This window comes from Zootoca vivipara, chromosome 3 (genome assembly GCF_963506605.1).
Source record: "Zootoca vivipara chromosome 3, rZooViv1.1, whole genome shotgun sequence".
NCBI lineage: Eukaryota > Metazoa > Chordata > Lepidosauria > Squamata > Lacertidae > Zootoca > Zootoca vivipara.
The window spans coordinates 72350836-72373845 of record NC_083278.1 but is presented as its reverse complement, the minus strand read 5'-3'; the positions used below and the strand labels follow the sequence as shown (position 1 = coordinate 72373845).

At 46.6% G+C, this 23010-nt stretch overlaps 1 protein-coding gene across 1 annotated transcript; it reads right to left on the bottom strand.

Moving 5' to 3' along the window:
* Positions 1-157: 157 nt before the first annotated feature.
* On the bottom strand, positions 158-22172 carry FAM89A (family with sequence similarity 89 member A). Its single transcript, XM_035108487.2, has 2 exons — positions 21763-22172; positions 158-9113 (listed from the first exon to the last, which is right to left on the bottom strand). The coding sequence occupies exons 1-2, from the start codon at positions 22042-22044 to the stop codon at positions 8955-8957; spliced, it is 441 nt and encodes a 146-aa protein (XP_034964378.1). The 5' UTR covers positions 22045-22172; the 3' UTR covers positions 158-8954.
* Between the last annotated feature and the right edge of the window lie 838 nt (positions 22173-23010).

The window sequence follows — 23010 nt, the reverse complement described above, 5'->3', positions numbered from 1 at the left end:
ACCATCTATTGTCATACCAAAAAAAAAAAAAGAGAGAAAAATAGAAATAGGAAAAAAGGGGAAAAAAAAAGAAAGGGCGAAAAAAGAAAAAAGAAAAAACAATACAAAACAAAAAATTTTTCTTGCATTCATAGTTGTAAAACCATATTTTGTGGGCTTCCCCTCCCCCCCCTTCCCCGGTTTTCATCCCTTTTTTATCATCTGCAACAGTTTCTTACTTTATAAAAATACACCTTTGCATCTTATACAACTTATAAATCAATTGTTAACATTTTCATCTAATATTCAAATCACTGAGAAATCAAACTCCCATTTTCTCTTCCCGTGCCTAATTTTTTGTTTTTTCTCCCTCTATAAGCCTCCATATTTTCACATTTTCCAAAATCCATTCACTTTTAAAACTATAACTATTCTCAATTTAACCTTACATCCCCGATTGCCGGCTTCCCCCCCCAATCCAGCAAATTCCAAAATCAGCAGACCAGTTATAAACCTGTTAATCCATCCTTAATCACAACATCACTTTCCCTTCACCCCACCCCCTGTTTACAGTCTTTTGTCATCCAGGCCACCATACAGGACCCCTGAATTTCTTCTCTTCTCTGCATATTTTTTCCTTCTTCCCTGTGGGCGTTCTGGAGTTCCAATGATACCAATCGTGCCCCCCTCAAAAGCAGGGCACTCCATCCAACTTTTTGTAGAGTAAAGTCATCATTTTTTTCGTGGTGTGCTTCATTTTGTGTTGAATCATCACAATCCTCATCTTCTTCTTTTCCTTCCCCATCATTGTCATTCTCACATTCATCTTTTTCAGCGTCAAAAGCTTCATCTCCTAAAAAATCATATTCCGCCATCACCTCCTGGAATTTTTCCTGTAACTCTTGCCGTCGTGTCTCCTCTTGACATAACTCTATTCTTGTTTCCCACATTAAGGTCAAAACAGACCGCTGGAACTCAGGGGAACACTTTTTTGTTGACATATTTCAGTCCTGCCAAGGTCAAAACTTGTCACGTGGGGTGGAATATGATCACAGTTTATTTTTCGACTCCATTTTAACAAGCTGGCTGCATTCTTCAAGTCTTATTGACAATAAAGTTCGAACTCACATTTCACAAACACTTAAGCCAAAAAAGAAATTCCACAAAGTCCAGAAATACAAAGTGAAGTAAAATTTGACTTATAAAACCTGACAACTCACTGGGTTGTCTGGGCTGCCGGCTCCCGAGTGGAAAGGTTTTTTTCTTAGGCTGTGCCTCTAATTGCAGGGCAGTCATAAACCGCAGTCTCTCTCCCCTTTTCACCCTGCATCAAAGGGGAGATTCTCTTTGATGCCTTTGAGGGATCCTTTGAATTGTAAATCTTCTGTTTATGGCTTCGGGTTTCTATTTACTGTCTCTTTTGTTGCCGTGGGGGGGGGTGGCTTCCTCTTTTCTCCCCTCTCTCCCAGATCCAAATTGTTTTATAATAATCCAAATCATGAAGTTACTTACAGTCTTTTCCAATCGTTTTATTTTCGGAAGAATCCAGCGCTCTCCGCCTTCGGCTTGAAGCTTCTCCCTGCTAGAATAACGTTGCCGCTCAAAATGGCCCCCGCGACTTCTACCCTCCTCGCTCCGGAGCTCTTATTAGAGCTAGCCGAAGAGTTGGGGAGTCCGGATTGGGTCTGTGCCGAGCAAATTGCCCTCGGGACGCCCTTCCCGAGGTTCTAAGGGGCGCAGCGTCGCTCTCGCTGCCCTCCCCACTCCTAGCAGAGACGGGCCGTCTCGGAGACGAGACAAAGCCCCGCCGATCGACGCTGGCGCTGAACCCGGAAGCCTCGACCCTGTATAATCTTTAACCTTCAGATATGCTAACCTGACCTGATTTGCTGTCCAAACTGCTTTTGAAGCTTTGTTCAGTTTCAAAAGCTGTTTCTCAGTGATATGGAGGTGGGCAGGTTTGCTGTTTAAGTGGGAGGGGGAGTTCAAAGCCCCCATATTGAAAAAACCCCTTCTAAGTAGATGTCAGGAAGAAGGTTATAATCTAGCCACTAGGGCTGGGCAATACCAGCTTTTCAACAATATCGCCAGCCAAACACTGGTTTGTCGACAAACCACGACACTGAAAAAGCAAGCTGCATTGGCCTGCACCAGGGCACCTGGTGAAAAGGCCCCAGCTCTCACCTTGGGAACTGGTTTCACCCAGGCACTCACAGGCTGGGGCAACACAGCTTGTTTGCGCAGCTCAGCTGGGGATCAGGAAGGTTCCCCCTTCCCTGCTAAGACAGCCCCGGTGCTCCCCCTACTCACGGGCGAGTGGGCAGAACCAACTGCACGCCCCTCAGCTGAGCCGCTTCATAAAGCCCCCACCCCACCGCCAGCTCACAGGAGCCAGCGCTGGGCTGCGGGCTCCTTTAACTGCTCAGCTGCACACTCCTCAGTGGAGTAGTTAAAAGATGCAGAGGGAGGAACAAGCCTCGCCAATACATCTTGTTTCTCCCTCTGCATTGATTTAGGCAAAAATCTGCCTTTATTCCCTTATTGGGTTCTCCATCGGTTGGAGAATATAACAGAGGCCAACCAGAGAAGTTTGAGAAGCAAAGCCTTTATTTTCACTGTTGCAACAGGGTCCTTCCCCTCACACAGGAGAACAAGGAAGGAACCCCAAACAAAGGTGTCTTGCCCTTAAAAAGAAATTTGAAATTGGTTTCAGCCCACCCCCAGAAGCATCATCCATATGTCACAGAAGGGGTGTAGCCCAAGACCCCCCTCCCTAGATTCATCATAGGTACATCATGAAAGGGGAGGTCTGGTGGCAGTAATCTGAGCAGTCTGGACCCTGCCCCCTGCCCCCAAAACCTAATCAACAAAAAAGAGAGATATTTACATTTCCCTGTTTCCCAGCCAAGTTAATCACACCCTTTTGTCTGGCACCCAGGTATCAGGATGCCAGGGATTATCACTTTAATTCCTGAGACAATGAGAAGGTTCCCCCCACCCCCCTTCTTCCTTGCAGAGGAACACCTGGTCAGAGAGAGAGAGTCAAGATGGTGTCAGTCAGGCCTGTCCTCCTGTGCTGCTTCAGACATGTTTCTGTACATTCATGTACATGTTTTATGAACAATATATATATGACCTCAAAATTCTTATAACAGCATCATATGAAGGCAGAGTGTGATAGTGGTTTCACTCAGCGATATATCACTGGTGAAACAGCCACTGCTCCCGAGTCCCTCTGCTAGCAGCGCCGCTTTCAATCAAATTTCCCACCATTTGCCATTCCCACCACTGCCTACCAAAGATCTAAAGCTACATGTTAAGTGAATTACAAATTACCTGGATCCCTACAGCCTGATCCTACCCATGTTTAATCCAAAGTTCAGGTGAACTTATTTCATGTATGTGTGCCTAGGATTGCACCTCAAACCAAATTGCACAGGAAGCAAAACCATATTTAATTATCAGTTTGCTGAATTTCCCCCCAGCTTGCCAACTTGTGGGTGAGCTTATGACCTAATTTCCTCCAACAAGGACAGATCATTGCTGTTGGCATAAAACAGTATATTATTCCGTACCACCACCCCTTTGGACACCTAAACTTACTTCAAAGTATGGAGTTCTAATCCTTTCTTCCAGGTTTATAGACTAGCTGGTTCAATAAAAGGCATTGTATCAATTATGCTGCATTTCAGCTTCTTGAAAGGGTTGCTTTTAGTACCATACTAGAAGTTCCAAGTGTAAGTGTATTAATCTTACATTCCTTAATATATCCTAACATGTCGTTTTAATTACCAATCTAGCAAAATTCCACTGGATTAATTTAAAATCTTCAGCTTGATTCCCATTAAGTACATTCTAAATCAGAAGTGACTAGGCTGAATGAATTTGAACAAAAAGAGCCATAGATGGATTTTAAAATATATATTTCTCCTTCTCTTGGAATCTTGATACAGCCATTCTGGCTCTGCCGGATTCTAAATGATTCAAAAGGCTCTTGTGTTTAACCAGTCAAAACAGTTTAAGCAATAGCTGGCACAATTCAGACAGGCATAATTATTGTTTGTGACAGAGCCTAGCTCCGGAAGTCTAAAATGAACCCTTGAATTACTGCACATGAGCCAGTCCTCTCAACTCCACTGAATGGTCTCTTTGACCCTTGAGGGGTAGCACTGTGTGCTTGGACACTGGACTGATGAGATAAACAAACATTTTTGTGAGGGGAGGGAGGGATCCTGCCCAAAATAAAACCTCACAGACTTAAGAGCAGACATTTTATATATAAGCAAGAGGTCATAACACAATAAAACATGAATTAAATATTGAAAAGTTGACTTTGCAAAAAGGGGCAAGATAGCATTTAGTGTCAAAACACTTTCTCCTTCCAAAACATTTGCTGAGTGCAATGAAACTTACTTCCAAATAAGGGGAAGTGCAGTGCAATACTATGCATGACTGCTGAGAAATAATCCTGCTGAGTTTATGAGGATTTACTCCCAAGTATAGGAATTCAGCCTTAGTACATTAATTTGTACTATAGTTAACACTGGCCTGTTTTGCATGAAATACTAAACCAGGAGTGGGGAACCTGTGGGCCTCCTGATGTTGCTGAACTATCAGCCCCAAGCAGCATGACCAGTGGTCAGCAGTGAAGAGAGCTGTAGTCCACTAACATCTAGTGGCCCTGCAGAAGCAAATGTGGCCTTCCAGGGCTGTTAGGTCCTTGGGACTCTCCCCAAGCCACATCCCTCAACAGCCCTGCTTTGTACCTCCAGTATTTTTCCTGCCTGGGATGTGTCCTTGAACTCTGATGTTTCTTGCTGTCTTAGATTGAAGATAGAGATGGATGTGTATAGAAACTAGCCTACTATAAAGGTAAAATTCACATACTGTCAGGAGCCGGAGTCAGATGTAGGTAATATCCAAGGCAACACGATGACCAAGTACAACAATACAATGTCAAATATCGACACTCTATGAAATCTATACAGAGCATTGCCAGAGTCAGATGTAGGTCAGCGATAAAAAACACAATGTCAGGCAAGGTAACGCTTAATTCAAAGAAACCAAAACAGAGCAAGCCTAGTGATCCTGGCAACTCTTCCCAGCAAGTCTTGCCCCAGTGAGGAAGTTGCGAGGACTGAGTTCCCTCCTCTCCAGGTTATTTCCCAAGCAATCTGATACTGTGTATGTGTGCAATCAATCTCTGCTCTTTTCATCTGCATGTTCTGGGAGACCAGGAGGGAGAGGTCACAGCAGGAGGGGCAGACTCCCTGGATTCATCAGCAATCTGTCTCTACTATCCCTCTTGGCCACTCTCCCCTCCAGCCTCCACTGTAGAGTCAGTCTGAGCTGCTCTCTGCCACAGCTTCTAAACCCTGGGTTCACTAAACCTTGTCACCTCTTTTGCCACTGACTCCTCCTCCCAGTCTTCTCCTCCCACTGACCACACATTGTCTTCCCACCACCAATCCCCTAGCTTGGAGCCTTCTTCCCCTGGGGGTTCCCTAGGGGGGTTCCCCAGACAACTCCTCTGCATCCAGCCATTCCATGACAACTCATCTGTGCACTGCAGAAATGGAGGAGAAAACAGACAGGTTCTTTTCTCTCAACAGGGCTCCTGGGGAGGCCAGAATAAGAGACAGACATGCATGGCATCTGGCTTTGCCAGGAATCCCATGCAAAATTAAAATGGTAGCATAGCCAGCTCAGTGAGCAGTTTACTGGTCTCCAAGCCTTGGTGTTTGCCTGGCCTGTATTTAATGGGGATTGCCTGCCAGAAAAATGTGTATAATATTGTAGTCTTAAAAGCAATATTTTGGGTGGGAGGGGCAGGCTGCTGGGTGATATTGAACATTAATTTGGCATTGAATGATACACTTTCCCTGTTGTATTTTTGCTTCATAAGAAAAACTGGAGTTTACATCTTTTTAAATTGAAAACATCTTCATAAGTCTTTTAACTGCCGAAGACACTAATAAGGCCATTAAATGTAGCTTATCCCAATGAATTCTCTGTAGCTCGCCCCAAATAAATGTAACTACATTTCAAAATATTGACACAAGATATATTGATTTCTTTTTTTGGACAACAGAGGGAAGCCCACAGCAGGAAGCCATTTTGTTGCTTTCCTGAGATCCTGCTGTTTTTGTGAATCTCCAAAGAATGCTCAATATATGTGGAAACAGACCAAAACAACAAAGTTGAGCAATCTGAACTTTGTGTAGTTTCATAGGAATCTCAACAGCAGGATTTACATTTTACAGATATGTTGTTAAAGAGAACAGTTCCCTTGCTTTTTTTTGGTATTGCAAAAGCCTGCATAAGTTCAAGGCTTTCCTAAGTAAACAAGTGTGTATCTTGGCACATAGTCTAGTTAAAAAGACTATCTTGTTAAAAGATTATATCCCCCTGCAGCTTGGTTGAATATACATATGTAAAGTGCATCAGAATACCAAATTCCCCATCAACAACTCTGGAAAGAGCATTCTTTCCCAAGTGGAAGCCTTTTAAGAGTTGAAGAGTGGGGTATATATACCTGTAAGTAAATGTAAAACATCTGCCATGGATGCTTTGGTTGAGATTCCTGCATTGTAGGGGTCGGACTAGATGACCCTTGGGGGACCCCTTCCAACTCTACAATTCTATGATTAAATCCCACAATGTCCTTTGGCTATCCAGAAAACTTAGCTAGATTGGGTCCAAACCCAGTCTTGCAACAACATGCAGATTCCCTGTGAAGGGGCATTTATCTCAGAATGTGTAAATAAGGTGTATGCTGCTGTCAGACTTCAGGAAGCAGTTGCAGTGGGTGGGAGGGAGGAATGAAGTACTGTATGGAGAAATGTGGACTGCTATCCAGCAAGGCTCACCTATCAGGCAAAATAGCAAGGGTAGTGGGGAGATTCATCACATGGGTTGACGTGGTTGGAATGGGCCAAATGCAGCAGACAATAGGCTATTGGTCTATGCAGCAATCTTCCCAATTGGCTCAACTAAGCATGCATATTCTTGCTTCCCAACAAGCAGCAAAGCCACTAGAGGCTGTTACCATTAGTATGTGTCTACAGCTGCTATTGCACCTCTCTGGTTACTTGACAAGTCTTTCTCTCCCTGGATAGAACTTCAGGCTTTGTCCCAGGAAACTATGTATGGTAAGTGCATTGCTGCTTGGGCTCCACTTCCTTGCTGTGTGAATTGTGCTCCAGAACAATGCTTGTGTGAAGCGTGAAGGAGATTCAGACCAGTGTCTGCAGGTAGCCCTGGGAACGTGTTGCTATCCAAGTTACTGATGGATTGGGGACACTGTGGTGTCTGCAATACAAGAATCTGCACTAGGGCTGTGCCTTTATTAGAAATTCATTGGTTGCATCCATATGTGGGCACTGTCACCAACAAAGGCCCTACTTGATAGCGATTCCAGGATCACTAGTTAAACTAGCTATTCAAGTGTTCATGCTGCTATATATTTTGAGTACATGGTGGAAAACCAAAGCCAAGCAAATTCCACCACCTTTACACATACCGGTATAGTAGTAAGAATTTCTAAGTTACAGCCAGATTAAAATAGCTACACTTAAGTCCCATTGAAACAGACTTACTCTGTATCTAGTCTCACAGGTGACCATCCTGATATGGTTTTACCTTGGTTCTCAAACAGAATGCGTTCTGGGAGTCCGTTCAACTCCTGGAACCTTTCGAAAACCAATGTGCGGCTTCCGATTGGCTGCGGGAGCGTCCTGTAGCCAATCGGAAGCCACACTGGACGTTCAACTTCCGAAAATCGTTCAAAAACCAGAATATTCACTTCTGGGTTTTGATTGTTTGCGAGCCAATTTAATTCAGGAGCCAAGGTGTTTGAGGTCCAAGGTACAACTGTACTGGTTCCCTGAAAATTCCTTCATGGAAGCACCCTCTGTGCAAAACCTGACAACATGATTGAGGTGGCAGTTTGTGTTTTATTTGTGAAGGAGGCAGGCTTGCCTGTACTTAGATAATTTTACTTATTTACACACACACCATGTTTGGTATAAAGTTTAATAAATTACAGGTCAAGCTTGAGTTTTCTGTTACAATAGTATAAAAAAACAAAGCTGCATAGAATAACCTACAAATAATTTGTACACATCCTTTGGATTTAAAAGATACAAAGTTCACAGCTCTCTTCCAAGCATTAAGGAGTATAAAATACTGCTGTTGGTCTCAATTTTTGTCAAATTTACTTTATATTACTATTCACTGAATAAGCAATCTAATTACACTTATATAAGCTCACAATAAGGAAGACCCATATGCTTTCACTGTATTTGTGTAAAAATATACCAAGTGTTACAAAACTTTAAATGGATTGGATTAAAATAGCTAAAACTTACGTGAGCGAAAGAGTGAACTGGATCACTGGGGAAAGAGGGTAAGAGTCCTAACATTTGTAAACTTTGGGATAGAAAAAATATGGTAAGAGGCTTTTAGAAGTGTATCTGAGATTTTGAAAAGTATCTAATACAGTACAGTACTGGAGAAGGTAGATGTTGGTCCTCAAAGCTCTGAGTTTTTAACAAGACTTTTTTAAAAAAAGTTTAAATCAGTTCAAAGACTATTCAAATGTTTACAAAATACATATATAATAACTACTAATGTTTTACATGTCAGAACACTCCAGATGTCATTTCTTCCTTACATGATCCCAAGCAACGGTTAATAGAAAGTTATTTTCCAACATGTGCAAACTAGAAACACCCAGTTCACAAATTATACTGACATGGCCTGTCAAACATGCTTGAGGACGCCTTAAAATTTGTTGCACATGGCTTTCCTTAAAGGGGGATTCACACAATGTGTAACTCGGGTTGACAGCATTCCAGAAATAAATGGGCTGCAAAGTAGCAGAGAGTCTTTTCTTCAGCACAAGGCAGGAATGCACTTTAAGTTCCAATTAGACGCCGATGATCTCAGCTCTACTCCAGGGAACGGCTGTGTTCTTAGAAATATTCCTCCTCTTCATCAAAAAAGCCATTTTCCAGAGCATATGCACAGTCTGCACTTGATACAGCTTGGCAGGCACCTTTATATTCTTGAATTGACTCATAAAGGGAGTATAGTTGACATAATAATGACATATCTAGCTGCCGGAGACCAACCTTGTAGAAGAGAACACACATATTAGTATTTATGGCTTAATTTTACTTCTAAAATGCTGGTAGTTGCACATTTTGCTCCCCACAATGACTTCACCCAGAAGATCAGTGTTGTACCTGACAATTACACAATATGAGCAGGATAATTAAATTACTTGGGAGATTCCACCCTGCCAAAGTAAGGAAGAAACAGCTGTGGGGGAAGCTGGAGTATGCAGGAGGCAGCGTGGCAAAACATTCCTGATGCTTAAGTCATGTTACCATGCCCTCTTTAATAGCATACGATCTGTGTAACCATAGGCTGATGCTGCATTAAGGAGAAACCAGGTGTCATTAGCACAGACCTGTGTCAGAAGTGGGTCACTGCCAATTTCTTATAAAGTGGGGGAATAAATGTAGTTTAAGGTGCACCTTGGGCTGGTGGGAGAAGGGGGACTGAAACTCCCTCCTGGGGGAAGGTTCTAGTCAGTGTGTCCCTATCGGAGAGAAGCAACTTCATGGGAAGGAGAGCATGAATTGAGGAAACATTCAGTGTTCCTGCCGCCCCCCCCTCCCGGATATGCTTTGAATTCTACTTCATATGAAATCAACAGAACCTAATTCTGACAAACTGGTGCAGGGATTATTGCTGCATCAGGCCCATGCTCCACACTTCCATTTGATTGGTTGGGGGGAGGGTTGTCTCTAGCCCTTGTAGAATGAAAACGATGAAGCAAAGTGTGTAGGTACCATTCAAAACAATCGCTTTGTGAGATATGATACTATTCCTGCCTTTCAGTGGTGTGTTTTTTTTTTACCCAATGCATGAAACAGAGCTCTGACTGACAAGTGCTCTTGAGAAATTGAGGGTCGATGGGGAAAGACTTCCACATTCATTTTGAAGCTGTGTTGGGGTCTTTCTTCTCTAGTACTTGTATGACTCAACTGTTCCCCAGGGACTGTCTGGTTCATTCTGAGGGTGCCTGTTCATCTTCCTTGGTAAATAAGTGGTTGTTGCACAAAGAAAATAACTGAGAAATCCAGGATTTTAGCATAGCTGTGATTGGGCAACAACATGTCTACCCCAAAGCAAAAAGTACCAGCAAAGAAGGGAGCCCATTCTCTTTTGAACTCGTTTATTTTTTCCATCCAGTATGCAAACTTTAAAAAATCCTACCAATGCAAATATAAATACAACCCATCATTATCCATATTGCTTCAGGGAGAGGGTGTGGTAAGGTTGGGAAAGTGTGGGTTATAGCATCCTTGCAAAAAAAGTCATGTTGCTGACTTTTTATTGCTTGGACAGCGGGGAGGCAGAAGTTAATACAGTATAACAACCCTGCAGTGTAGTTCAGTGTTTTCTAATCTCTTCTGTTTTTACAGAAATGAAGCTGGGGAGGTGTAGCAGCAACATGGAAGATGATTGCTTTTCTACTCATGGGGGAAAGAAACTGGGGGGGATTCTTGAGAGCAAGGTGCTGCACTTTAAGTGTACAGTATATATTCATGTCAAAGGATCAACTACTCCTTTTTGCTTAAAAAGAAGAAAAGATGGCTGTTTCACCTTGGGTGGTAATACTGTTGTGCTTACTAGGTACAAATAAATAGCTGTAACATATGCTCTTAAAAGACACTCCTCCTTTGAAACAATGTAATCTTTACCCAAGAATAGGCATCTGAACCAAAATAACTGTACTGTAAACTTAAAATCTCTTGTGACCCCACCACCAGCCAGCTGAAACACCATGTCTGGTCTTGTACTGAATGAGGTATTGCTAGCCTAAGATTAATTGATGACAGATATACAGTAACATAAGTGGTTTACAAATCATGGAACATGAGTTCTTTGCATGGTTTAGGGTTAGCATTGAGGGAGAACTGAGCTTTTGTGCCTTTAACAGCTATATGGCAAGCAGTTATTTAACAGGTTATGCATTTCCTTATATAGAAATCCAGAACTTCCCCATCTCCTTTCCCTACACCCCCCATACACCATATCTGTTCTGGGGGTTCCTCAAGCAAATTGGGGGAGGGGAGAAAGAAAGGGAGAAATATTTGCATTAATGGAAGCAGTCAGCTGGATACCACCCATTCTGTTGGACAGACATGTTATTCCTGTATGGCCCCCGATTTATCTTATGGTCCTCCACCCCACAAAAGAAAAAAACAAATTTGTGTATGACACAAAGCATATGCAAATGTATGCCCCCTTTTGCAAGTAAGGCAAAATACATAATCCACATGGGCCCAGAAAATCCTGGATGGGCGTGTCTGCCCCTCGAAGAACAGAACACTCAGTTTGATGCTTGCTTGCTATAACACTTGTGGAGGGCACCCAACTACTACAACAATTCCATCCTATTTACTCCCAGCTTTTCACACAAGCATTTTAAAAGAGAGCATTCTGCTCCATCAGAATCTGGGTAGCTTAAAGGACAGGAATTAAGTACAAAGCCAGGTTGTTCTGAATGCTTAAATTCTTGAATTAAATACAGGAACTGCCCAAGGTATAACAAGAGTCTTTGAGCATTTTACAGAACTTCTTTCAGGGCTTGCTTCATCATATATTACCTGCCTCCTTCCTTCCTACCGGTACACAGTAATGGAGAATTGAATTAATGTGGAAGACAAGAGTACTTTGTATTATCTACACTATGCCATGAATGTTCTTTTTAATGTATTTAACTTTTTGGTCCATAGGACTTCTGTTTTTTAGCCATATGCAACTACCTTCATCTTATACGGGCAGCTTTTCACAAGGACATTTAGGAAAATAATATGAATATAATCAAACACCTCACCACATTCATTATTGCCTTTCACACAACTGATGCCAGGCTCCCCCAATCCCCCGGAAGTAGAGAAAGAAAAGTAGCATAGGCATTGCAGTGTCCAAGATCATAGCACATTATTTTATTCTGTCTTTAAAAAAATGATATTACTACCAGAAATTAAGCTTGCTTTTCTTCCCTTAAGGTGGATCTAGTGGTGACTTCTCATTTGCCATTCAAAGCAAAACACTCACATCCCACTAATGGGCAAAACTAACTTGCAAGGCTAGCTGTGTTACATTTCAACTAGTTATTCATAAGGAAAAAAGAAATGAATCACAGGTAAACAACAACTGCAGGTATTTGTGGGGTTGGCAAGATTAAGAATAATAAGTAAAAGTGGGCGAAGGATGAGCAAGACAAATATGCAGGCTAGTTACCATCAGAAAAGCAATCTGAACAATTGGGTTTATATCTCTTACCAGAACATACAATTTCATTTTCTATCCAAAAGATACAAGTAAGATTTATGTTGGAGGGTGTGATACCATCAAATTAGGGTTTGTTTGTTTTTTAACTTTGACATATAATCTCAACATTAAATAGAAACCACACAGCCAGGCTCTAGATTCCATAAATACACCTTCTTACTAGGAAGGCATTAGTCAGGAATATCTAGAGTTTCAAATTGTAGTAGCCAAACTTACGGTAATAAGCTATGCACCATGTACTGCAGATCAGAGGGGTGTCAAAATACCAGTCAGTCTCTTTGTATTAGCTGATGATGAACAGTGGTGATGGGGATTGACACTGGCATGGCACCAGGCTTACGAGGTGCAATTCCACCAGCACAGTGATAAAAAATGGGCAGCGCGCCAGGAGGAGGAACAACAGGTTTTCGAATCTTTCCCAAGCTTGGCTGTTTGTAAATTAAAAACATTCCTACTGAAGCTAATGGAGAGCTAAAATCCACTGCCCCAGCTCTTCTTACTCTGTTTACATAGCCACCACCTGGTATCTCCATTCCGCCTACCATGCAAAATATCTCTTTTCTTTCTCACAAAGGCACTCTTTCCCCATCAGGGGCTGAACGGTTGCCAAGGGGAAGCCAAAGGTTCACCATGCAAAAGTGAGGCTGGGTGATATGCCAGGGAATGCCCATCCTTCCTGTATGTTTTCCAGTCCTAAGGCTGATTTCCAACACATGTGCATGGTGCAAGGGCACCTGCAGGGATCCGAGTTATGGGATTTGGACAGGACGCACCAGAGTGGTTCACAGTGATAAGGGCACTCTAGTATGTGTTTGCCTCACTGCATCTTATCTGTCGTTGGGCAAGGTGATGTTGATGTTTCACCATCACCACACATGATTTCTTCCTTGTGCAGCTAAGCTGAGAGTGTCATTAGCATGCCACATTGTGATTGGTGGGCACTGTCATGAATGTAAGGAGGACATGTGTAAGAGAAGGTGTCTGACTCTAATACTATGTATTTTAAAGTGATAGTTTACTGTTTTCTGAAGGGAGTTTTCGGGATCCTAACTTACAGTGCACTATACGTACACCACATGTGGCCCCAGCTAGACAATGTTATGATGCTTTCATGTTCTCTTTCCAAGGACCATGTGCAGATTGACAGCACCACTATCCTACAAATACTGCAAAGAGAAAATACCTTTTAATCACATCTTAAAATAGCCAGATTTAGGGTGATCACATGCTGTGCGTATTTGTGAGCTGACATCCTAATTTTACAAAAACTTGTCAACCATTGCAGCTTCCTTCCTCCAGCAGGAAAAAAGATAGCTCCAGATTACTTAATCAGGGGTGTGCCAGATAGGCACAGATCTCTGCTGCTGTCACAGTGGCCGGAGTGGACTACTTCAGAGTAACGACGCTACGCAGCTCTGCATTTTATTCTTTTATTGGTGCTGCGTATTTACAGTGCTCAAGTCATTGCTATTTACACGGAGCGATGTTGTCAGTCGGTTTCAGAACCTCCTAATGGCTTTTGGCGCGTCTTTCTCCAACACAAAAGCTTTGGCAGACCCATCCTCTTGCCCCTCCTCTTCCTGCGTAATTCTGGAGTTGGAGGGATGGGTCTTCCCCCCTTGCTTGCCCCTTCCTGTCCCACCTGGGACCCTGGCTCCTCTACCTTGCCTGAGCCTCGGACACGACTTCCTGCTTCCCCACTGGAATCGGAACTCTCCCTGCTTTCCCCTTTGCTCGGGGACGGGCTTGAACTCAGGAGGGGAGGGACTTCGCGATATCCCCTGTCCCTCACATCCACCCCCCTCCCAAGCTCTCCTTCACCCCTCCCCAGGCCCCCCCCATGTGTCGGTGACGACTGGAAGCCTAAGAACTCAGTGCTCTCCGAGCCCGTTGGTGTGAATACCTCCCCCCAGTCCTGCGAGCCCCCCCCTTCCGCCTGGGCGGACGGGAATCCCAAAAAGTCCGTGGCGTCAGAGCTGGTGGGGGTAAAAACGTTCTGCCAATCTGCTCCTTCCTCTGACTGGGTGGATCTCGGTGACACCCATACCTCATCCTCTGGTTCCTCAAACTCCGCTTCCCAGCGCCATGGTGAGCTGCTCTCCCGTGCCTCCTCCTCCTCCCCCTCCCTTTCCATGTGCCAGGGCTTGGGTCTGTGGGGAAAGAGGGCGTGAAATTCTTCCACCAAGAATTCCTCCTGTATCTGAGTGGCTGGGACCCATTCATTCTGGGACGGTGGAGCATCCTCCCATGCCATGAGGTACTCCAGTCCCCCCACCCCCCACCTTGAATCCAGGATGGCCGTGGCCTCATGGAGTTGCTCCCTGCCTTCCCTCTCCCCCCCTCCCTCGGGGGTTTGTTCGCTGTCTCGGAGCCTGCTGCTTTCCCTGTACGGCGACAGCAGCGATCTATGAAACACTGGATGCACCCTCATGTCCTCTGGCAGTGCCAGCCTGTATGCCACCGGGTTTACCTGTTGCGTGACCGTGAAGGGGCCCAGCCTTTTGGGTGCCAGCTTTTTGCACCTCCCTCTGGTGGGAAGGCCCTCCGAGGACAACCACACCTTGTCCCCCACCCTGATGACCTCCCCTTGTCGCCTGTGGCGATCTGCCCCCTTTTTGTACGCTTCCTTGGCCCTCTCCAAGTGTTCTCTGAGCTGCTGGTGCACCGTCTCCAGTTCCTCTGCCCAATCCTCAGCCTGTGGGCCCTCCTCCTCCTCCTCCTCCCTCTCCCTCTCTGGGAAAGATCTGAGGTCGCGCCCGTAATTGGCCTTAAAGGGCGACACCCCTGTGGAGACGTGCACTGCATTGTTGTAGGCAAATTCTGCTAGTGGCAAGCGATCCACCCAGTCCGTTTGCCGCTGGCTGACGTAGCATCTCAGGTACTGCTGCAGAATGGCGTTGACCCTCTCCGCTTGTCCGTTGGTCTGCGGGTGTCTAGCCGTCGACAAGCTGACCTCCACCTGCAGGAGGTTCATGAGCCGCCGCCAGAACCTGGAAACAAATTGGCGGCCACGATCCGAAATAACCCTTAAAGGTAATCCATGCAGTCTGAAAATGTGATCAACAAACAGTTTGGCTGTCTCTTCTGCCGAGACTGCCCTGGCACACGGTATAAAGTGACACATTTTGGACATAAGGTCCACCACCACCAACACTGCAGTCTTACCCCTGGACGAAGGCAGATCTGTGATGAAGTCCATGGACACCACTTCCCACGGCCTGTGTGGTGTGGCTAAGGGCTCCAGCAACCCTGGTGGCGCTGCTCTGACCACCTTCGCCCGCTGGCAGGTGGTACAGCCCCTTACATAGTCTCGAACATCTTCCCGCACCCCTGGCCACCAGAAGTGTCTCATGACTAGGTGAGCGGTTTTGTCCCTTCCAAAATGCCCCGCTGTAGGGTTGTCGTGCATCTGCTTGAGGACCGTACGTCGAAGCTGGGTGGTGGGTAGGTACAGCGCACCCTTGTAGAAAAGCAGCCCTCTGCGTTCTGCAAAGTCTTTTGCCTGCTCCCTCCCCCCTCTCAGTTCTCTGAAGATGCGGTTGGCAAATTCATCCGCTGCCGTCAGTGCTGTGAGTTCTGCCTCGCTCACCACAGCTGCTCCGCAGGACCATGCCGACGGGGGGAAAATGTGCCTTGGGGCTGGTGGCGCCTCCTCCTCCATGTACTCTGGCTTGCGGGAGAGGGCATCCGCCCTGACATTCTGCTCCCCCGGGATGTAGTGGATGGAGAAGTTGAAGTTCGAGAAGAACTCTGCCCACCGTATCTGCCGCTGGTTGAGCACCCTGGCAGTTCTCCAGAACTCCAGGTTCTTGTGGTCTGTGCACACCTGGATGGGGTGCTTTGCGCCCACCAGGAAGTGTCGCCAGTGCTGGAACGCAGCGTAGATCGCAAGAAGTTCCCTATCAAACACTGTGTAGTTGCGTTCAGGCTGTGTCAGCTTCCTGGAGAAGAAGGCACAGGGTCTCCACTCCCTGTTGGCGTCCAGTTGCAACAAAATTGCGCCCACAGCTTTTTCAGAAGCATCTGTCTCAATGCGTAGGGGCGCGTCCTGCACCACATGGAACAGGTTTTGGTCTGAGGCGAACACTCTCTTGAGGCTTTCGAACGCTGCTTGCGCCTCTGGTGTCCACTTGAACTTCTGCTTGCCTCTCAGGCAGTCCGTGATGGGAGCCGTAACGCGAGAGAAGTTCTTGATGAACTTCCTGTAGAAGTTAGCGAAGCCTAGTAGGCGTTGGGCATCTTTGCGCGTCCTGGGGCTGTGCCAGTCCAGGATGGCCTGCACCTTGTCCTTGTCCATCGCCAGCCCCTTGTCTGACAGCTTGTAGCCCAGGAAGTCCACCTCTTTGGTGTGAAACTTGCACTTCTCCAGCTTCACATACAGGTGGTTCTCCTTCAGGCGTTGCAACACCTCTCTGACATCTTTCACATGCTGCACTGGGTCATTCGAGTAGATAAGGATGTCATCTAGGAAGACCAAGCATTTCCTGAAGAGGAGGGACCCCAGGACGTGGTGCATGAAGGCCTGGAAGCATGCTGAGCCCCCTTGCAAACCGAAGGGCATCACCAGATATTCAAAAGAGCCCAGAGGCGTGAACATCGTGGTTTTCCATTCATCTCCTTCCCGGATCCTGATCAAGTTGTACGCCCCCCTTAGGTCCAGCTTGGTGAAAATCTTGCCCCTGCGTGCCGCTGTCAGGAGATCATCCACTCTGGGCATGGGGAAAGCCACGGGCTCTGTCACCGAATTCAGCCGTCTAAAGTCCACCACAAGACGGCGCTGTTGCGTGTCTTTCTTGTCCACCCAGAAGACCGGGCTGCCCCCTGCTGCCTTGCTTTCCCTTATGAACCCCCGCTTGAGGTTCTTGTCGATGAAAGCGCGCAGATCCTCCAGCTCCTGGTCTGACATGGCGTACAGCTTGGCTGGGGGTATCGTCGCCCCTGGCACCAGGTTGATCTGGCAGTCAAAAGGCCTGTGCGGGGGTAGGTGGTCGGACTCCGCTTCGCTGAAGACCTCCTGCAGGTCCCAGTACTGCTTGGGTATTGCCTCACCCCCTTTGATATGCATGGTGGCCACCGTGGCTATCGGAGGCCCCTCCCCTGGTTGGTGCTGCATGCAATGTTCCAGACAAAAGTCTGACCCAAACGTGATGCACCTCTGGTGCCAACTGATGGAGGGGTCGTGGCGCGCCAGCCAGCTCATGCCCAAGACGATGGGGGGGTCTGAGATGGTGGTGACGTTGAACGCCAGTGTCTCTGAGTGCCTTCCCACCGTCATTCTCATGGGGGGGGTTTGATGTGTGATGGCCCCTCCCAGCAGCTCCCTGCCGTCAATAGTTGCTACGTGCAGAGGAAAATCCAACTGCAAAAGCTGGATTTGGTGCTCTTCTGCAAAGCTTCTCGAGAAGAAGTTGGCGGACGCCCCACTGTCAATTAAGGCGAGGACCGTCAGGGGATAGCCATTTGGGAGCGTTAGCGTCACTTCTAGAACCACTCCTGCTCTGGGAGGGGTGGGCTGGCTCTGCACCTCTCTGTGCGGGTGGGCGGGCTGGGGCTGTTGTCTGCTGACTGTGCCTGGCTGCTGCCCCTTGTCTCCTGCAGCCAGGCTTTCCCGTTTCCCTGCTGTGGTGCTGCGTCAGTGGGGGAGGGCACCACCGTTCCCGCCTTTCCTTGCCACTCCCTGCGATGTGGGCAGTCTCTGACGAGATGCTGGGGTGAGTTGCAGAGAAAGCAATTCTCGCCCCTTCCCTCCTTGCGTCTTGGCGCCGCTGGGGTTTGAAAAGCCCGCGCGCGCGCGCTATCAATCTGCATGGGCTCCTGGTCCTGGCTGGCTCCAGGCGTGGCCTGAAAGGGTTGTTGAGGGAGTGGCTTCTCCTGCGACCGTGGGAACCAAGCCCGCTTTGCGCGCGTCGCTTGCTTGTCGTTCCACCGGGATTCCTGCCTCACCCCCACCGCCAGAGCTGCTTTGCTCAGCTGATCCATAGTACTGGGCTTTGGACCTCTCGAGAGTTCATCCTTCACCTCCTCGCTCAAACCCAAGTAAAACGCAGCTTGCATGGGAGGCGAATCCAAAACCCACCCCAGTCTGTGCACCAGCATGGTGAATTTCGCCCAATATGCGCGAACTGTCATATTTCCTTGGCGTAAATTATGCAGTTCCTCCTTAGTCTGGTCCAAATGACTATCGGACGAATACATCGTCCTCAAACCTTCTAGAAATTGTTGGACATTTTTCATGCAAGGATTCTTGGTTGCGATTAATGGTCTTAGCCACTCCCTGGCTGCTCCGGTGAGATGTTCCACAATAAACGCTACTCTGTGCTCATCATCGGGGAACTCATGCTGGTGCAGCTCAAGAGCATACACGATCTCAGTCTCAAAGCCCTGAAACTCCTTCGGGTCTCCATTGAACTTGCTTACAAGGGTCCCTGCTCTCCTTCCTGGCAGCACTTGGACTTGGGGAGCCCCTCCCGCCTTGTTTTTCTCTGCATCCAGCTTGTTTTGGAGGTCTACCGCCACCGCCCTTAAATGCTGCTCTTTTTCCTGGAGCTCTCTCACCTGTTCCGCAAGTTGTAGCCGGTCGTCCTGGACCTTCTTAGTCTCCTCTTTAGCTGCCTTCAATTCTCCCTGCGCCTGCAGCGACAGCTGTTGCAGTTCTAGCTGGGCTTGCTCAGCGATCTGCCGCCACTTCTCCGCCTCGGACACGCTCATCCCGGCAACTCCGAAGTAGCCCAAAAATGATTAGGAGGTTGCTGTCACAGTGGCCGGAGTGGACTACTTCAGAGTAACGACGCTACGCAGCTCTGCATTTTATTCTTTTATTGGTGCTGCGTATTTACAGTGCTCAAGTCATTGCTATTTACACGGAGCGATGTTGTCAGTCGGTTTCAGAACCTCCTAATGGCTTTTGGCGCGTCTTTCTCCAACACAAAAGCTTTGGCAGACCCATCCTCTTGCCCCTCCTCTTCCTGCGTAATTCTGGAGTTGGAGGGATGGGTCTTCCCCCCTTGCTTGCCCCTTCCTGTCCCACCTGGGACCCTGGCTCCTCTACCTTGCCTGAGCCTCGGACACGACTTCCTGCTTCCCCACTGGAATCGGAACTCTCCCTGCTTTCCCCTTTGCTCGGGGACGGGCTTGAACTCAGGAGGGGAGGGACTTCGCGATATCCCCTGTCCCTCACATCCGCCTTTGGAAGTTTCATGTTACGGATTCAAAGGAAAGGTTTTGCATACCTAATAATTCTGATTTATATAAAAAATATCTTTATTGGGTTAAAATACAAATATATATGCATACATACATAAGATTAAGAAAGAAAAAGGGAAAAAAGAAAATTAGAACAAGAAAGAAGAAAAAAGGAAAGGAAAAAAGGCACGACATACAAAACCATAATTTACAATCATATAGATTGTATACCTAATAATTCGGTCATGTTTCACTAAGGGAAATGTTGCTTGTTTAACCTGAAGCTTTTGTCTCATTAAAGGCATATGTGTACCACTTAAAATGGGAAAACCTTTTAAATTGTGGGTTTTGCAAAAGCTTTTCTGGGACAATGAAAGGCTTCATTCTTAACTTGATTTATAGGTTTATAAGACAAAAAGCCATGCTTGATATTCAAAATGAAACTAGCCCATACTTTGTTTGCTTACATGATCTACTAGTGTAACAATATTTGAAGCACTTCAGTTTTTAGTTGCATTTAAAAACCAATGTGAATCTGCTGCTGTAAGCAATCTGGTGCACAGCCCAAGTACCAATCCTGTGCAAAGTAAAAGCCCATTAAGACAATTAACCTACATTTAAGAAGACAAGTTAAAGGTGGGAAAGAAGCAGCCTGCCTACTAGAAGTCACATTCCACGTTCTGAAACAGAACAAAATACTTCTTATCCAAATAGTGAATATAAAGAACAGGTGTGTGCTTGTACAATATGCAACTATGACTAGAGGAGCGCAGAATGAAAAACATCATTTTTAGAGGAAATAGCTTTTAAGTACTTTATTTTAGAAGGAAATAAAGAGAAGGACAGAATGAGAAAAGTGTTTTAAAAGGGAAGATAATAGTGACATACTTCAGATGCTATCGAGGTTTTGGTTTTGGGTTTGCCAATCTTTTCATTTGAGTTTCTTTTTCTTTCTCTCACGTGAGGAATGTTTCAGTCACAATCCCTAGATAGGTCTTGCATCCATTAACTGCAACTTGGGTAACCATCACAGGCTGAGGCCCAAAGAATGCACAACTAGCTCTATGCATCCTTTTGGTTTGTCATTCTAGAATGGCAGCCCCCATCCTACCCCCCTTTACCTCCTGGCAATTCTCCATTTGAACTCCTCAGTTTCGCAACTGTTCAAAAGGTAAATAAATAAATATAAAAATTCCACATGGTCCGCCCAAGGTCTTCAGCACAGCTAAGGTAGCCATAGTGATTAATAAGCAAAACAGCTTCCAGTTTCCACCTTTATCGCTTTTAAATCTAAAAATAGATTTTATATCTTTATCCCTTAAAAATGTGTATATACAGCCTTTCAGACCTAAGAGGGAGCCCCAAATGGAATTTACAAGAATTAAAAACTCTACAACTAAAAACAGTAATAAAGAAAGAAGAAGAAAGCAAAAAAAACGAGTCTGCAACAGGTAAACATAAGGGTTTGGTGGAAAAGTGTTTTACTGCACAATCCTAACCGTATCTCCCCAGAATTGAATGGTGCTTACTGATGGACATAGCCAGGCTTTGGGAGGGCAGGCTTGGGGGGGGGGGCAGAACCTCAGTTATTTTTGTTGTTGTTGTTGTTGAATGGGAGCAGCTGCCCTCCCAGCCACACCCAGTGTTTTTTTCTTTAAAAAATGTTTAGGGGTACTCTCATTTTCCTATTGAAATACTGCCCCTCAATGAGGCCAAACTTAGATTCACAAAATGTTCAGGGGGTATGCGTACCCCCAGGAAAAAAAGCACTGGCCACACCCATGTGCTTACTCACAGGCAAGGGGACTTAGGACTTGCCCCCTCGGCTGCCCAACTAAACGAGGCCAATCTCACTTCCTTTGGGAAGCAGATCCAGCAACTGGGGTGCCACCTCTTGCTATTACAGTAGGGGAGAAGAGCATTTGCCTTTTTTGCGCATGGAGCTGGGATGAAAACTCGAATCCTGCCTGCCACAGACAAAAGGTTTTCTTTCCACCGTGTGCATCGTACCGGCATGCACGCAAGGGGAGCAGAAATCGCCAACAGCCGCCCGGCGCCTGCAAACGCGCCGGAATTGAACTCTGCACGCGCTCAGAGGCGATGTTCTCGAGCCAGGTCCCGGGACTCAAATATGGAGCAGTTTTAGAAAGGGGGTGGGTGGGGCGGAATACTCGCACCAAGCACAAACACGCAAAAAGAGAAGCAAAAACTCGCGGGTGCTCTCACCATCTCTTTCCGCAGCAAGGCCAAAGCGGCGTCCAGGTTGGGAGGCTTGGGCGGCCGCGGGGATCCTCTTCCCCCTCCGCCGCCTCCGCTGCGGCTCAGCTCGTCCTGGATGCGGGACTTCTGCGCGTAGAGCCGCTCCAGGTCCCGCCAGCGCCCGCCTGCTCCGCCCGGGCCGACCCCGCTCGAAGAAGAATTCAACAAGCCGCTCAGGCTCTTCGGCAGGGGAGGCAACCCAGACCCGCCGCCGCCACCGCCGCCTCCGGGCAGCCCCGACCCACTCATGGCACCCGGCGGGGCAAGGCGGCCAGCCGGTCACCTCAGCCCAGCTGAGCGAAGTCTGCCGCGAAAGAAAACAAGAGCCGCCTCCTTCCCTCGCAGAGAAAGGCTCTCTTCTGTTCGGCTCTGCTCGGGCCCCGCCTCCCTTCTGCCGGCCCCGCTCGGCCCGCCCTCGCAACAGGGACAGGCCGCGAAAGGGAGAAAGAGGCGGGCTTAGGGCGGGCGGAGATGAAGGAGGGAAGGAGGCACAATAGACGCAAAATGGTACCCGAAACACTTAGGGGAGTGCGCGGCGGCGGCAGGGAGGGGTTCGCTTTCTTCACCTAGTCATAAAGCGGAGGAGAGAGGAAGGGGGATTCGGGGCTGCTGAGAAAGAATAGTTTAGCAAGAGAGTGCAGTTTTTTAAAAAAAAAAAAAAGAAGGGGGGGAAGGCAATTTGGTCCAAGGTAAATTAAGAGCTGTCGTAAATAAATAAGTTCCAAAAAAGGTTCCAAGCCTTTTTTGGCCATGCCCCACCTAAGCATCTCTAAAATCCTGATTCCCCCCCCCCGACACATAATTGTTATGATTCAAAAAGTGAACGCCTATTCAGTGGAGGAAGCTTAAAAGGCCATTCACTGTTAATAACTCATTCTCGAATTGCCCCCCCCCCAAAAAAATCAAATTGCCCCAATGTGGGGAGTCTGAGGTAAATTAAGAGCTGGGGGGGGATGTGAATGTGAAACGTTTTCTTATTATTTGTTATGTTTAAACAAGGTGGCTCATGTGGTGTTGTTTTTATTGCTTTAAAAAAAACACAGTAAGGACAAAATAAAATATAGGCCAGGCAGATCCAAAGTAAAAACTGAGGGAAAGGTTTTTTAAAATAAATAAATAAATATCTAAGGCAACCTTCCTTAACCTTCGCACCCTCAAGATAATTTGGACTAGAAACTCATCTGATCCAGCCACATCTGCAGGGAACCAGGTTGG